We start from the raw sequence: 12,900 nt of genomic DNA on the forward strand, positions 1-12,900 counted from the left end.
GGGGGGGGGAATCACATAACCAGGAGAGAAAAGCCAAAAGGTAGGAAGGCATGGAGTATATAAAACCTGCAGAGTGTGTGTGGGTGTGTGTGTGTGTGTGTGTGCACGCCCGAGAAAGGAAGAGGAATGTGTTTAGGGTCACAGAGTGGCCTGCCTCAGCAGGGAGTATATACCCATTGTCCAAAAAAGCAGGAGGGTTCCTGACATTTCCACCCCCGCCCATGCAAGGGGCAGCAACGGGGTCAACTGGCCAGACTCCTGTCCCCACTGCCTGCCACCTCCTTTCCATCAACATGCCTTGTGCTTCTCCTAATGAGACATGGGGATTAGAAGGGCCTCTGCACTGCCCTCCCCGTGTGCCACAACCGCATGATGGTGAGCGGGCTCCCACAGATCACACACATGCACGGAAACTAGAGCGTATGGAGGGAGAGCTTGTAAAAGCGGGAGTAGAAGCTGGGACGGGGTCTAGGATGGGACTCCTGAGTCCGAAGGGCGCTCTTTGCCGGGATGTGGGGGAGCCTGCGCATGCACCCTAGGAGACTGGCTCAGGCTGCGGGCCTCGCCGCCGCCTCCTCCTCCTCCGAGTTGGCAGAGCGTGTGGGAGGAACAGTCGCGGGCCAGAGTCGTCATGGAGAAAGTGGGGAGGGAGAGTGGGAGCAGGCGGCAAGGGGAATGAATGAACATTCGCATTTGCCTTGCTTGCAGGGAATTAATGGCGTGGGATGGGGGGGGCGGGGCAGAGCCCAGCCTGACTGGGGTCCGGGGTGGGGGAGGGTTAGTCTCCGCCTGCAAAGCTGTGGAGAGAAAGTGGGGGAGGACAGCATGCCAAATGTGCCATCTGCTTCCTGGGCACCCTGCTGGCTCCAGGGCTATCTCTCCCTCCACCGGCAGAGCCCCCGTTGCTGACTGTCTCCAGATGGTGGGCTACCAGGGCCACAGGAACATGCGTATCTTCGGTGACCGGGTCCTCGGGCTGGGGGATGCCTCCTCCACACCAGCTGGTGCCCGGGAACATTGCAGGCCAAGCACTGGCCCTTGGGCCAGGCTCTTCGATCTGCCCCTTCACCTGGTATGCCAGGGCAGAGATGCGTCCTGCCAAGGCCATCTGTTCTGAGGGCATCGAGGCACATGATCTCAGAACTGGGGTGGGGGATGGGGGATGAGGTGAAAAGAGGCAGGGTCATATGAACAAACGACAACTCTCTGGCCTGAGAGTCAGAAATCTAAGCCCTGGTCCTGGCTCGGTGTGACCTTGTGTAAGTCACTGCACCTAGCTGGACCTCGGTTTCTTATCTGTTGGGTAAGTGGTTTGGACTAGATGATCGTCGGGGAGCTTCACAGCCAGGAGTCAGTATGTGGTCGGTGGGAGGGAGTAGGGAGCAAGGGGCAGCAAGGAAGAACCCCCCACCCCCAGGCAAGCACGCAGGCTGGCAGAATACGGGGGAACCCCTTAGCCTGAGGCACCAAGGAAAAGAGCATCTCTCCTGATACATACATCTTTGGTGGGGGGTGGGGGGTGGGGGGAGAGGATTCTTCTCGGCCCCCTGAGGACCCCACACAATGCCTCCTGGTGTTCATGATCAGGAATTCCTTTCTAGGGTCCACCCTCAGTGGACTGAGAGAATTCCTTGTGTCCTCCTTGCCGTCATCATCATCATCATCATCACTGGAGAACTTGAAGCCGGGTCTTCAAATCCTGCCCCAACCCCGTTCACCTTCTCTTTGAACTGCCTCCCTCTGGTGACTTTTGGGCAGTTATGGCCCCATGTTGGGGCTCCAGGTGGTGGGTGGTGGTGTGGTCAGAGTGCCTTAACTCAGCCTCTTTGAATCTTCGGGTTCCATCTGGAAAAAAGCAAGAAAGTCAAGCCCCATCCTTCTGAATGCTCCCCCCACCTGCTGTCTGTTCCCTTAGGGAGTCGGAACTGCCAGCCCCCTCAGAGCGGCCTGGAAAGGAGAAAAGCAGCAGACAGAGAAAGAGGAGAGAAGAGAGTGGGAGGTGGGGGGGGGGGGGCGGTACATGTGGGGGTGGCAGTGGAGGAGGTAGAGGGAGAGAGAGAAATTCCCAGCCACCGAGCAAAGGAATAGGATGGGGGACCCGCTGAGCAAAGAGAAGGGGGAACAGCTGGAGACCAGCAAGAAGAGAAGTCTGATTGGCCACACACTGGCCTCAGCCAGCGCCCCGCTGTCTACCCTGGCCCACTGCAGACGACCTTTCCAGCAGAGTCCCTACTTCTCGGGAGGCTGGCTGCGAGGCTCTGTTCCTTCGGAAACAGCATTGTGTGGGGTAAGGTTCAAGGTGTGAGGTGAGATTGGTATGCAAATGAGGGGCTGTGGTGCAGGCTGGGAGGGACTGGGGGGGGGGGCAGGGGGATGGAGGGAGTTTCAGCCTCTGGGCAGGGGAAGTTGGAAGGGGCTGCTGGGCGTTGGGGTTCGGTGGGGGGGGGGGCAAAAGCTCTGATGAAAAAATCATTCTTGCCACTGCAGAGGGCTTACCCTGGGCCCAGCTGAAATGAACAAAGGAGACGAACGTGCTAGATACTTCTGCAGCTGCACTATCAGAAACACGCCCGCTCCCTCACACCCGCACCACACACATTCCCTGACCCGTCTGTGCCTCTGTGCAGGAACTCGCGCAGACGCTTCTGCTTACGTGCTCATCACGCACGCACGTAATCACTGGTGCACACACGCAGACATCTAGGGAACTCTCTAGATGTGTACATGCCCCCCCAGCTACATGCAAGGAACACTTTCTGTTCCCGTGATCATTTGTTTCTAAAAAGCTGTATTTAGGGGTGCCCCCGGGGAGGCTCAGTCGGTTGAGCTTCCGACTTCGACTTCGGCTCAGGTCGTGATCTCACAGTTCTTGAGGTCGAGCTCACTGCTGTCAGCGGGGAGCCTGCTTCGGGTCCCCTGGCCCCCTTTCTCTCTGCTCCGCCACCACTTAAGTTCTCTCTCTTTCTCTCCAAACAAGTAAACGTTTTTCTTTTTTAAAGCTGCATTAAAAAAAAAAAAAAAAAAAAAGCTGCATTTAGGAAGTATATTTTATAACTAACGTTCTTTTTACATTGTATGTCAGTTTTTAAAAGCATGAACTCTGAGCGTGCTAGGTGTGCCTTAGTTATCTCTGCACCTCCAGAGAGGAGTCCAGTGCCCGGAACATAACAGACACCCCATAAATGTTTGTTGAGCAAATGTGTGATGGATGCATAATCTTTTAAAAAGCCGCAAGGCTCCTTGATGATGAGATTTCTCTAAACCTAGCTTGGTGACTAATGATGGTACTCTGCGCGTGTGGTCGTTAGGACATTTGTATAAACGCACGAGTGTATGCCTAATTAGTAGGGAGGTGTGCAGACAGGGAGCCTTGCATGAGATGAGTAAACGAGCCTTTGCCAGGTGTCTACACGTGCCTGTGTGAGCGAAACTCAGCGTGTGTGAGAGCCCACTGGCACTGAAGTTGGGTGGCGGTGGGAGGGGCTGGCAGGAGAAGCCCCCTAGACAGAGCCCCAGCCGTTAGGGGGCTTGCACACGCAATAGAGGCACTGAGTGTATAACGACATGGAGTCGGCAGGTGTGGGGGTGGGAAGTGAGTCGTTCCCGAGAGAACCCTGCCTCTTCGGCGGCTGCCCCTCCTCCTGCCCGTCCCCCCAGGACTGGCCTCCGACGTGATTTAACCTCCTCCTCATTTCTGCTGCCACTGCCTCCCAGGGTCCCCATGAAGCTCCTGGCTTTCCTGAGCCTGCTGGCCCTGGTGCTGCTAGAAGCAGGGACAGCTTCTCCCCCAAAGGGGAGGAAGAGGAGAGACCCGACGAACGAGGAAGGAGATTCTTACGCGGTCCTGAATCTGGGGAACTACGTCCCTGACCTGGACAACTACGATGAGGTCATTGACCTGAGCGACTATGAAGGGCTCATGGACTATGAGGACCAGCTCCCTGAGGTAAGGAGCACACAGCAGACCAACTGTGTTCCCTGTAAGATCTGGGTGTCAGGGGCCCGGCCCCTCTCCAGCTGCCCGCAGTGCAGGCATCTCAAGCCTCCACGTCTTTCTCCAGGAGGTGGAAATTCTTGTCCCTCCATAGGAACTTATCACGTAGATAATGCTAAGAAAGAGGACAGCAAAAGTTCAATTTCTTCGTCGGCTTCTAGTAAACCTGACGGGATCCCCCATAGAAGTCATACATCCGTAGCCTGCCGTCACATAAGACCATAAGCCATGTCTCACTGGGTGGGAGTCAGCGATGCCTTCATATTCTCGCTAGAAAAAGAAGCTCCAAACCCCATCTGCTCTGTCTTCTAGTCTGAAGTTCTTTCTCAGCACTTCCTGGCCTCTGCAGGGGCTGATCTGAAGCCCGCACCCGTTGGCTGCGTGAGCTCAGTCAGTGCTGAGCAAGAGGAAGCATGGCGGCCTGGGCGATCCAGAGACACGGATTCCAGCTCTGGACAGCTTGGCCACCAGCTGCCTCCTTGATCCCTGGTGCTCTCCTCTCTGGGCCCATTTCCTCCTCCATGTAAGGAAGATACTGGACCAGATGCTCTTCAAGAAGTTCCCTTCCTCCCTCCCCCTTTTCTCCACAGTGACTCTTTGTAAGTTTGAAATCGGGCACTGAGGTCCGTAGAGTCCAAAGTCAATAACTGGCCTACTGTGTGCTACGTGCTATGTCTCCAGGTCAAAGCAGGATCCAGCCTGGATCCTCCAACCAGGATCGGTTCCACTCAGAGCACGGTGAATCCAAGGACACTCTCGTCAAAGCCCACCATGGCCAAGCCTACTATGCTGGGCCTCCCAGGCTCCCCAAGCAGCCACGGTGAGTTCACGGTCACAGGTCTCAGTACGCATAGGTCACAGGCCATGTAGCCATGACCCAGCCCTGGGGCTACGACAGTAAAGTGTGGTTGGGGTAGGGAGGGAAGGGTCGGGAGCTAACCTTTACTGTAAGGGAGAGTTAAAAGCTAACCTTTACTGTAACCTTTACTGTAAGCTGTCCCTACTGCTTTTTGCTGGATAGGAGGCCAAAAAAAAAAAAGAAAAAGAAAAAAGAAAAGCAAGAACTGCACTCTTCGTAGCAAAGCCACCCTACCTTAATTAACAGCATCACTAGGGGAGCGGGTTGAGTGGTAATTAGATTAGAGACAATTGAAAGCCTGTAGAGGAGAATAAATACCTTTGTGGCTGTCACTTGGCATGGGGGCAGATGAAGCAGTCATACTGCTTTTCGGCTCTAAATTCCCCCTTAGCAGCTCTCTTCCCCTCCCTGATGCCCTCCTGGAGACTGGGACACCGGCACATCTGACAATAAGGGGTTGGCACTCTTTGGGGATCAAACCGAAGCAGGGGAGGGATGCAGTTAATTCCTGACTTGCTTGTCCCTGGTCCCTGTTCTCCTGAGATATTTGCCTTGGATGGATCTAGCGTATCCGGGCATCAGTAGGAACCCATGACCTCTCGGAGCTGTAGCATCCCGGGCTTAAAAAGACCGTAAAAGCCCTCAGCTTGATCTGCCATTCAAGGCCTTGGGCTAAGAAGGGCCCTGAGGTCCTCTCTGCTCCACCCATAGTGGTCACTGCCTGCAAAGAGAAGCTGCCTCTTAATCTTGGGGCTGTGTCCCTGCTAACAGATTTCGCCCTTGAGTTGGATGAGCGGTGGTCTCCCGTAATCTCTTGTAGTGGCGAGTAACGGAAACTACCTGCACCAGTCGGTTGTATGAGCCAGCAAAGCCGTCCCAACTTTTCAAAGCCAGTTTGGGCTTGAAGGCCTGACTTATGTCTAATGACCACCGGTCATGGCATGAGAACAGGAGAGAGCTATTTCCTGGGATGCTGACATCATAAGAACGGGAAATGAATCCTAGGCAAGCACTGTCCACTCCGTCGTGGCTTCATTCTGCTTCTCGGAGCCAGACAGAACGTGTCTAACTCCTCGCCCACAAGGCAGATGGCGGGACCAGCAACCATTAGCCATTTCGCCTAGTTCTGCCTTTAGTTTATCTTCATTGTGCCTTTGGGGACCAGAGAGGAGCCCCTATGGAAAAAAGACCAATGGATGTCCTAGAAACACCCACACAGGCCCGGGAAAACCTGCATCGGATTGGGGCCTGATAAGAGGACCAGTGGGCCGAGACTGGGTGACAACGGGGTGAGGATCTGCTCCTCTTAGGTTGGGGGCTGAGGGGCGGGCCGGGGGCAGCCCACGGCACTGCCTCAGCGCATTGCGACATTGAGTTCTAGCCGTGGCTCAGACACTCCCTGGGGCAAGGGCCACTGGTCCCGGAGGCTGAAGGCAGTCTGAGAAGGGTCTCCCTGTGTTCTGCCTTGCAGCTGAGCCAGGCCTGCCTACCTGTCTGGTATGCGTGTGCCTTGGTTCCTCCGTGTACTGCGACGATGCTGACCTGGAGAGCATCCCGCCTCTCCCCAAGACAACCACTTACCTGTACGCCCGCTTCAACCGCATCAGCCGGATCCGAGCTGGAGACTTCAAAGGGCTGAGTATGTAATGCTCTGGCACAGGAGGAGGGCAGGACTGGCGGAGGGAACCCCACGGGCCCTCCGCCTGGGCACCAGCCACAGGAGCTGTCACACAGCGTCCCACCTGTGTTAGCCTTTCCCTGTTAGTTTTCAGTCTCCCCAGCTACCAAATGGAAATAGCCCCAAGTCTCTCTGATTCCTTTCCTTGAAGATGTTGGATAACAGAAGTGACCCGCCCACCTTTGTTCTCCCCAAAGCTCTGGAAAGCGGGGAAGGGGAAGATAGGATCAGGCCTCCATTTTCAGGATTCCCAGCCACTACAGCTCTGTGCCCTCCTGGCCTCTGGACAAGACCAGGCTACGTCGATTCTTCACAGCACTGACGCCATTTATCCATTTTTTGTTTGTCGTGTTTTCCTTATGCCTTATACTTATTCTTATTCCTATTCCTAACATTCCTAAAGCATGTTATTCCTATGCCTTATACCCTGCCTCAGATAGGAAACCTGGGCTCAAATCCAGATGCTACCACTAAATCCCATAGCCTTCTGGGCCATGGCGTCCTTTTGCGTCAACTAATGGTGAAGAGTGGGGGTGGGATGGGTCTAAGGATTGGTGGGCCTATTGGGTCTTGCCCTACAAAGGTTTCTACCAAACCCATATCCATGGGCAGCCACCACACAGGACAGAACTCCATGAGAAAGTATGGCCGAATCTGAGGGCTTTCCCAGGAGGCCCTGGTTTATCACGTCATTTCTTCTGGCTTGGACCTCACACGGGTGGAGAACTGGCTGGCATTGCCTATCTTTAAAAGGATGGGGCAGGATACAGGTAGGTCCAGCAAGGGCCAGGAAGGATAGCGCGTCTCGTGACTTTCTGTATCCTCCCCCATACCCCATAGCAAAACTGAAGAAGATCGACCTTTCCAGCAATTCCATCTCCTCCATTGATGATGATGCCCTCCGCCTGCTGCCTGCCCTGCGGGACCTGATCCTCCCAGAGAACCAGCTGGTGGCTCTGCCCATGCTGCCCGCTGGCATCGAGGTCCTGGACGTCCGCCTGAACCGGCTCCAGAGCTCCGGAATACAGCCCGAAGCCTTCAGGGTGAGCCAGGGCCTAAAGTCCTCCATTTACCACTTGCCACGCATGCCCACAACCACACACACACACACACACACACACACACACACAGACCCTTGCCCTCATGGGATGTCCCTGCTCCAACACTATCCTGGGTATGAAAATCGAACCCCATTTTCTTCATCTGTTCCCATTTATTAAACTTTTTTTTTTTTTGGTTTCAAGAAACTGATTCTGACTCCAGAAGAGGGTGTCTTACAACACGCCATCCCAAGAACTTCCAGGAAAAGGAAATGCAAGCCTCATGGGCTTGTTACTGGAAATGGGGTAGGGGGGGTGGCACCAGAAATGAGAGTCAGCAGCTCTCCCTCCGCCTCTTCTGGCACATGGCCTCTCGGCACGTCTGTCCCATTCACCTCTCGGCACCCGCAGCACCTGCGCCCCTAAAACCTAGGCTGTGCTGTGGCTTGAGATCGTGCTGGCTCCAACCCTAACCCCACCTAAAATTTGGAAAAAAGTGGGCTTTGGAAAAAAGCCCACTACTAACTGATTTTCTCTGACCAAGTGCTTGCGAGAGACCATCTGATGGATCTCTGGCTGGCCACTCGTGCTGGGAAAGGCTAAACCCGAGGCATAAACGTGGCCCCTGCGACTGCCCCCTCGACGGGGCTCTGAGAGCTCCAGGAGAGGTGCCAGGGAGGCCGCGAGGAGGGGCTCACGCCCAGCTCTGCCACACGCACCCGCTCAGCCTGCCTCACGTGTGCTTGCGGCTCTCACTCTGCCGCTCCAGACGTTTCCAGAACATTCTCTTCACAGCCACTCCAGGACCAGATTTGGAGACTTCTCATTTGGGAAAAGTTGAGGCTGAACTGGGATGGCCCCTTGTCCTCCCTCCCACCCCGTCCGCACCCCCTCTCCCCCGCCTACCCCTCGCTGCTCCCCATTACCAGCTCCGGCAGGCTCCCCCAGCTGCCAGACCTCAATGACAGCAGTTCTCCTGCTGCCCCTGGTGAGAGTTAGTGCCTGTGAGGCCCCGAGAGACTGGGCATCCCGTGCAGCACCCAGGCCCGAGCCTGACACGTGGCTGAGGCTCAGGAGGCCCTCAGTGAACACTGGGGCCCCGCTGGGCACCTGTCACTGCCAGGTCCCACGACCCCTGCCAGCCTCCCATGCCCTCTGCCTCCTCCCCAGGGGCTAGAGAAGCTGCAGTTCCTCTACCTGGCTGACAACTTGCTGGACTCCATCCCCGGGCCCCTGCCCCCCAGCCTGCGCTCACTGCACCTGCAGGTAAGCAGCCTCCCCAAGACCAAGAGCATTGCAGAGAGCCCAGGGGCATGCTGAGAATGCGGTGGGGTCTCCTTCCCAGGGAGCTTACTGGAGGCTTGGAGCAGAGGTCTTGCCCAGGCCATCGCCCACAGCCTCGGAGCGACTGCCTTCCTTTCCTTCCGAAGATGCTTCCTGTCCCTCAGCATCCTTCACCCCTCCTCGCCAGCGGCTGGTTCCTTCCTCTGTCTCCTCCTCCTCCTCCTCCTCCTCCCTCCCTGCTCTCCACATCCATCCTCCACAGGCCTTCTCTCCTCACCCCTTGCTGCGTGGCCTCGGCCTCATGTGCCTCGGTTTCTCCACTCCCAAGAGGGGAGCTGGTGGGGAGAGCGGATTGATCTGTGCCTTCGGTGCTGCCTGGGGGCAGACTCTCCAGGGGGAGGCTTGGCAGCTGTCAATGTGTTCTTTCCAGAATAACATGATAGAGACCATGCAGAAAGATGCCTTCTGTGACACTGAGGAGCACAAACACAGCCGGAGGCAGCTGGAGGACATCCGCCTAGACGGCAATCCCATCAACCTGGGCTTCTTCCCCAGCGCTTACTTCTGCCTACCTCGCCTCCCCACCGGCCGCTGCTGCTAGCTCGCCGCTCCCCGTGCGGCGGGAAGGGTGCGGGCCTCGCCTCCACGCGGTGGTCTGTCATCCAGGCCGGAATCGGCCCCCTGGTCCAGTTGCAAAACTCACCCTCGCCCCCTGCCCCCACGGGCTGCACACGCGCACGCACACACACATGCACACACACACACATGCATGCACACATAGATACACAGACACACATACAACAGATACACAGACACACACACACACACACACACACAGACATATAGACGCGCACGCGGAAACATAGACATACACACAGACACACGGACACATACGCGGGCACACGGACACAGACACGCACACAGACACACACGCGAAAGCGTCCCACAGTAGCCAAATTTGCATTTTCTCATTCTCTTTCCTTAGCACCTTATGGCTCCTGACTCAGAAAATAGCAGCGTCTGGAGCAAAGCTCACTCCCATATTCGCCATCCGTCCTACCCACACAGAATGCCGGGAAGTCATGTACGAGGAAGAGGAGGAGGAGGAGAAAAAGAAGGGGGAAGTGGGAGAAGCAATGGCATGCGGGAGCCAGCTCTTACTACGAGGCTTACAGAACCAATTATTACACTTCCCAGACTTTTGTAAGCCAGTGGCCGAACAGAGCTTTTATTCAGGATTACATTATAAGCTCGCATTTAGATATATGATGTTGAAAGCACATGTAATAAATACTCAAACTCATGACTTCCCAATTATTTTACTAGTAAACAATAAGTTCTTGAACTTACTCGCATCCGTGATGTAGTATCCAGTGACGGGCCCCTTAGTGCTTGTTTTTCCCGACAACACTTCCAAGTGACATCACATCGGTAGTTTGAAATCGGCCATGGTGAGAGAAGTTCTACCATGGAAATCAGTCAACGCTACTCATCGGGATTCTCTGAGAGAGAGAGAGAGAGAGAGAGAGATGGTTGTTAAACATTTGGCAGCTCACCACTGAGGACAGAATAGCTGTGTCGCTCACCAGGGTAGGGTGGGGTTTCTATGAGGCTTTCTTTATTTTCTTGCTCTTCCTAGGCCAAGGGCTTCCTGTTAGATTTGGAGGGGGACATTCATAAGGATGGAGACTAGGGGCGCCTGGGTGGCTCAGTCGGTGGAGTGTCCGACGTCGGCTCAGGTCATGATCTCACGGTTCGTGAGTTCGAGCCCCGCGTCGGGCTCTGTGCTGACGGCTCAGAACCTGGAGCCTCTTTGGATTCTGTGTCTCCCTCTCTCTCTGCCCCTCCCCTCCTCATGCTCTGTCTCTCTCTGTCTCAAAAATAAATAAAACATTAAAAAATGTTTAATAAAAAAAATAAGGACGGAGACTGACAAGAATCTTCACCTGGATGCCCTCCTTGTAACGCTTACCTGTTCCTGGCACACTGGGGACCCTCTGAGCCCGGCTCAGCCGGGGCGGTTCAATCCTTCCCGTGCTCGCTTCCGTGTTTAACCACCAGAGGGCAGCCTTGCGCAAGGATAAATAAATAAATAACTAGCAATTACTTACCTGCAGCCTTGGGTTCTGGGCGAGGTCTGCTGTGATGGGAGATGGGAAGAAGGCCAACTATGATCTAGCTGGCTTGTTCCTTGAATCATGAAGACAGGAGAGATGTCGCCCTTCTCCTTATAAGGAGATGTTGGGCAAGAGGGACGTAATAGATGGGCGCTTGGCAGCAGGTGTTGACTGAAGGATAAAAGGGGGTCGAGGCAGGCAATTGACTCCTTCATCCAGCAAGGATTTTATCGGGCACCTACCTGCCCGGTGCCAGGCACTGTGTTACATGCTGGTGATCTGATGATGTGCAACAGACGTACTCCTTTTCCTCCTGGAGCTTAGAGTCTGGCACCGAAGATACATGCTAAACGGTCACACAACCACACTATGCAACTCCTGACACACGTGATAAGAGGATTCTGCAGAATGCTATGAGAGCTTACAGGAGGGAGACCCAGTCTGAGGCCCGAAGACATTTAAGAAACAACATCTAAGCTGAAACTAGACCAAGGAGCGGGAGTTAGCCGGGCACTCAGTTGCCACGGCAATCACTCGAGGTGGCGGTGGGGGGACGGTCCCCGAGTCCGGCTGGGCAGGTATGTATCTGTGGCCTACGTGGAAGGGAACCCGCTCAAAGTTCTCCAAGTTCTTTGGGTCCTCAGGACAGTCCCGTACACAGACAAGTCAGGGGTTATTAGTCACATTCTTCAGATGAAGAAATCAAGAACTCGAGAAGGTAAAGTGCTTACTCGAGCTCACGTGGCTAGCTGAGGCCTGAACCAAGACTCGATACATCTCACGGGCTGCAAATGGAGTGGGAAGTTGTTTGCTTTTTTTTAACGTATATTTTGTATTGTATTTTTGACAGAGAGAGAGAGATAGAGCACGAGTGGGGGAAGGGGCAGAGAGAGAGAGAGAGAGAGAGAGAGAGAGAGGGAGACACAGAGTCCGAAGCAGGCTCCAGGCTCAGAGCTGTCAGCCCAGAGCCCGACGCGGGGCTCGAACTCGTGAACCACGAGATCACAGCCCGCGCCGAAGACGGAGGCTTAACGGACGGAGCCACCCAGGCGCCCCTTGGAGTGGGAAGTCTTAAAGGTGAGAGGGTGCCCTCGTGCTTCCTGTGCTGCCGGCTCCCACCTCTCCTAGAGATCCAGGGATTCCGGCACAACTGAGGCTGGGGAAACAGCCAATCGCTCCCTGCCTTTCAAAACGGTAGAGAACAGCGGAATTTCAGAACAGTGAAGTCTGGCTCTTCCTCTTCCGTCTTCTAAGGAGCTCGATACAGTGGGAGGGCTCTCTCTCTCTCATCCATCAGTTCTATCCTCTTCCATGTCCTTCTCTGTTTGGTTACAACAAGGCCTAGGCATACCACACCTGAAAGCTTCAAGACCCCAAATGCAAGAAACCCTGTGTGGAAAAAAAAACACCAAAAAAAAAAAAAAAAAAAAACCAAAGAGAACTTTCCAGAACTGGGGCCCCTCTGTGCTAGAAGCCACATCATACCACATGCCCCAAGGTTAATCTGTGCTGAGTACAGAAAGTCATCTGACCCCCGCTCTGTGGCAGAGAAGGGGCCTAGTAGTCCCCGCGCTCCGGAATTGGCCAGATGCTGTAATAGAAGCTATTAGGCACATCACTGAACCCCAGCAACAACCCTAGAGAGTAGGGATGTTTATCTCCACACTGGGGACAGGGCAACAGGCGGTGGCCCAAATGAACAGAGCAGCACGTGGCAGGGCCGGGATTCAAAACCGCGTCCCTCCCGACACGGGGTCCCAAGTCCCGCTCTTGTACCTCCCTTCGGCACAGGCACCTCTCTCCAGGCCAAAGGAGGCGGCGGCTCCCGAGGGTTTCTTTCCTGAGGCTGTGTTACTACCCTGGGCAGGAAGGATCTCCCCAGGGACCTGCTGCCTGTGCAGCTGTCCCCCAGCTCATCTCCCATTTTG

The 12,900-nt window shown here is 55.0% G+C and overlaps 1 protein-coding gene across 4 annotated transcripts; it reads left to right on the forward strand.

The window, feature by feature from the left end:
* Positions 1-2,150: 2,150 nt before the first annotated feature.
* OPTC (opticin) lies at positions 2,151-10,158 on the forward strand. Of its 4 annotated transcripts, none has more exons than XM_058700734.1 (7): positions 2,151-2,287; positions 3,715-3,946; positions 4,676-4,814; positions 6,325-6,492; positions 7,372-7,574; positions 8,742-8,837; positions 9,286-9,955. In XM_058700734.1, exons 2-7 carry the CDS (start codon positions 3,722-3,724, stop codon positions 9,454-9,456), a joined length of 1,002 nt encoding a protein of 333 aa, XP_058556717.1. In that variant the 5' UTR covers positions 2,151-2,287; positions 3,715-3,721; the 3' UTR covers positions 9,457-9,955. The 4 variants fall into 4 exon arrangements, with proteins under 4 accessions (XP_058556717.1, XP_058556719.1, XP_058556718.1 ...); XM_058700733.1 differs by lacking the exon at positions 2,151-2,287 and having other exon boundaries at positions 9,286-9,483; positions 9,841-9,955; XM_058700736.1 differs by lacking the exon at positions 8,742-8,837 and having other exon boundaries at positions 9,841-10,158.
* The last annotated feature ends 2,742 nt before the right edge of the window (positions 10,159-12,900 follow it).

Source organism: Neofelis nebulosa, chromosome 15 (assembly GCF_028018385.1).
Source record: "Neofelis nebulosa isolate mNeoNeb1 chromosome 15, mNeoNeb1.pri, whole genome shotgun sequence".
NCBI lineage: Eukaryota > Metazoa > Chordata > Mammalia > Carnivora > Felidae > Neofelis > Neofelis nebulosa.

What these genes read in the sequence shown, in the direction of transcription:
- OPTC (XM_058700734.1), top strand. Translation starts at nt 3,722, where the DNA reads ATGAAGCTCCTGGCTTTCCTGAGCCTGCTGGCCCTGGTGCTGCTAGAA. An exon ending in ATGAGGACCAGCTCCCTGAG is followed by an intron (nt 3,947 to 4,675) that starts GTAAGGAGCACA and finishes CTATGTCTCCAG; the next exon opens with GTCAAAGCAGGATCCAGCCT. An exon ending in AGGCTCCCCAAGCAGCCACG is followed by an intron (nt 4,815 to 6,324) that starts GTGAGTTCACGG and finishes TCTGCCTTGCAG; the next exon opens with CTGAGCCAGGCCTGCCTACC.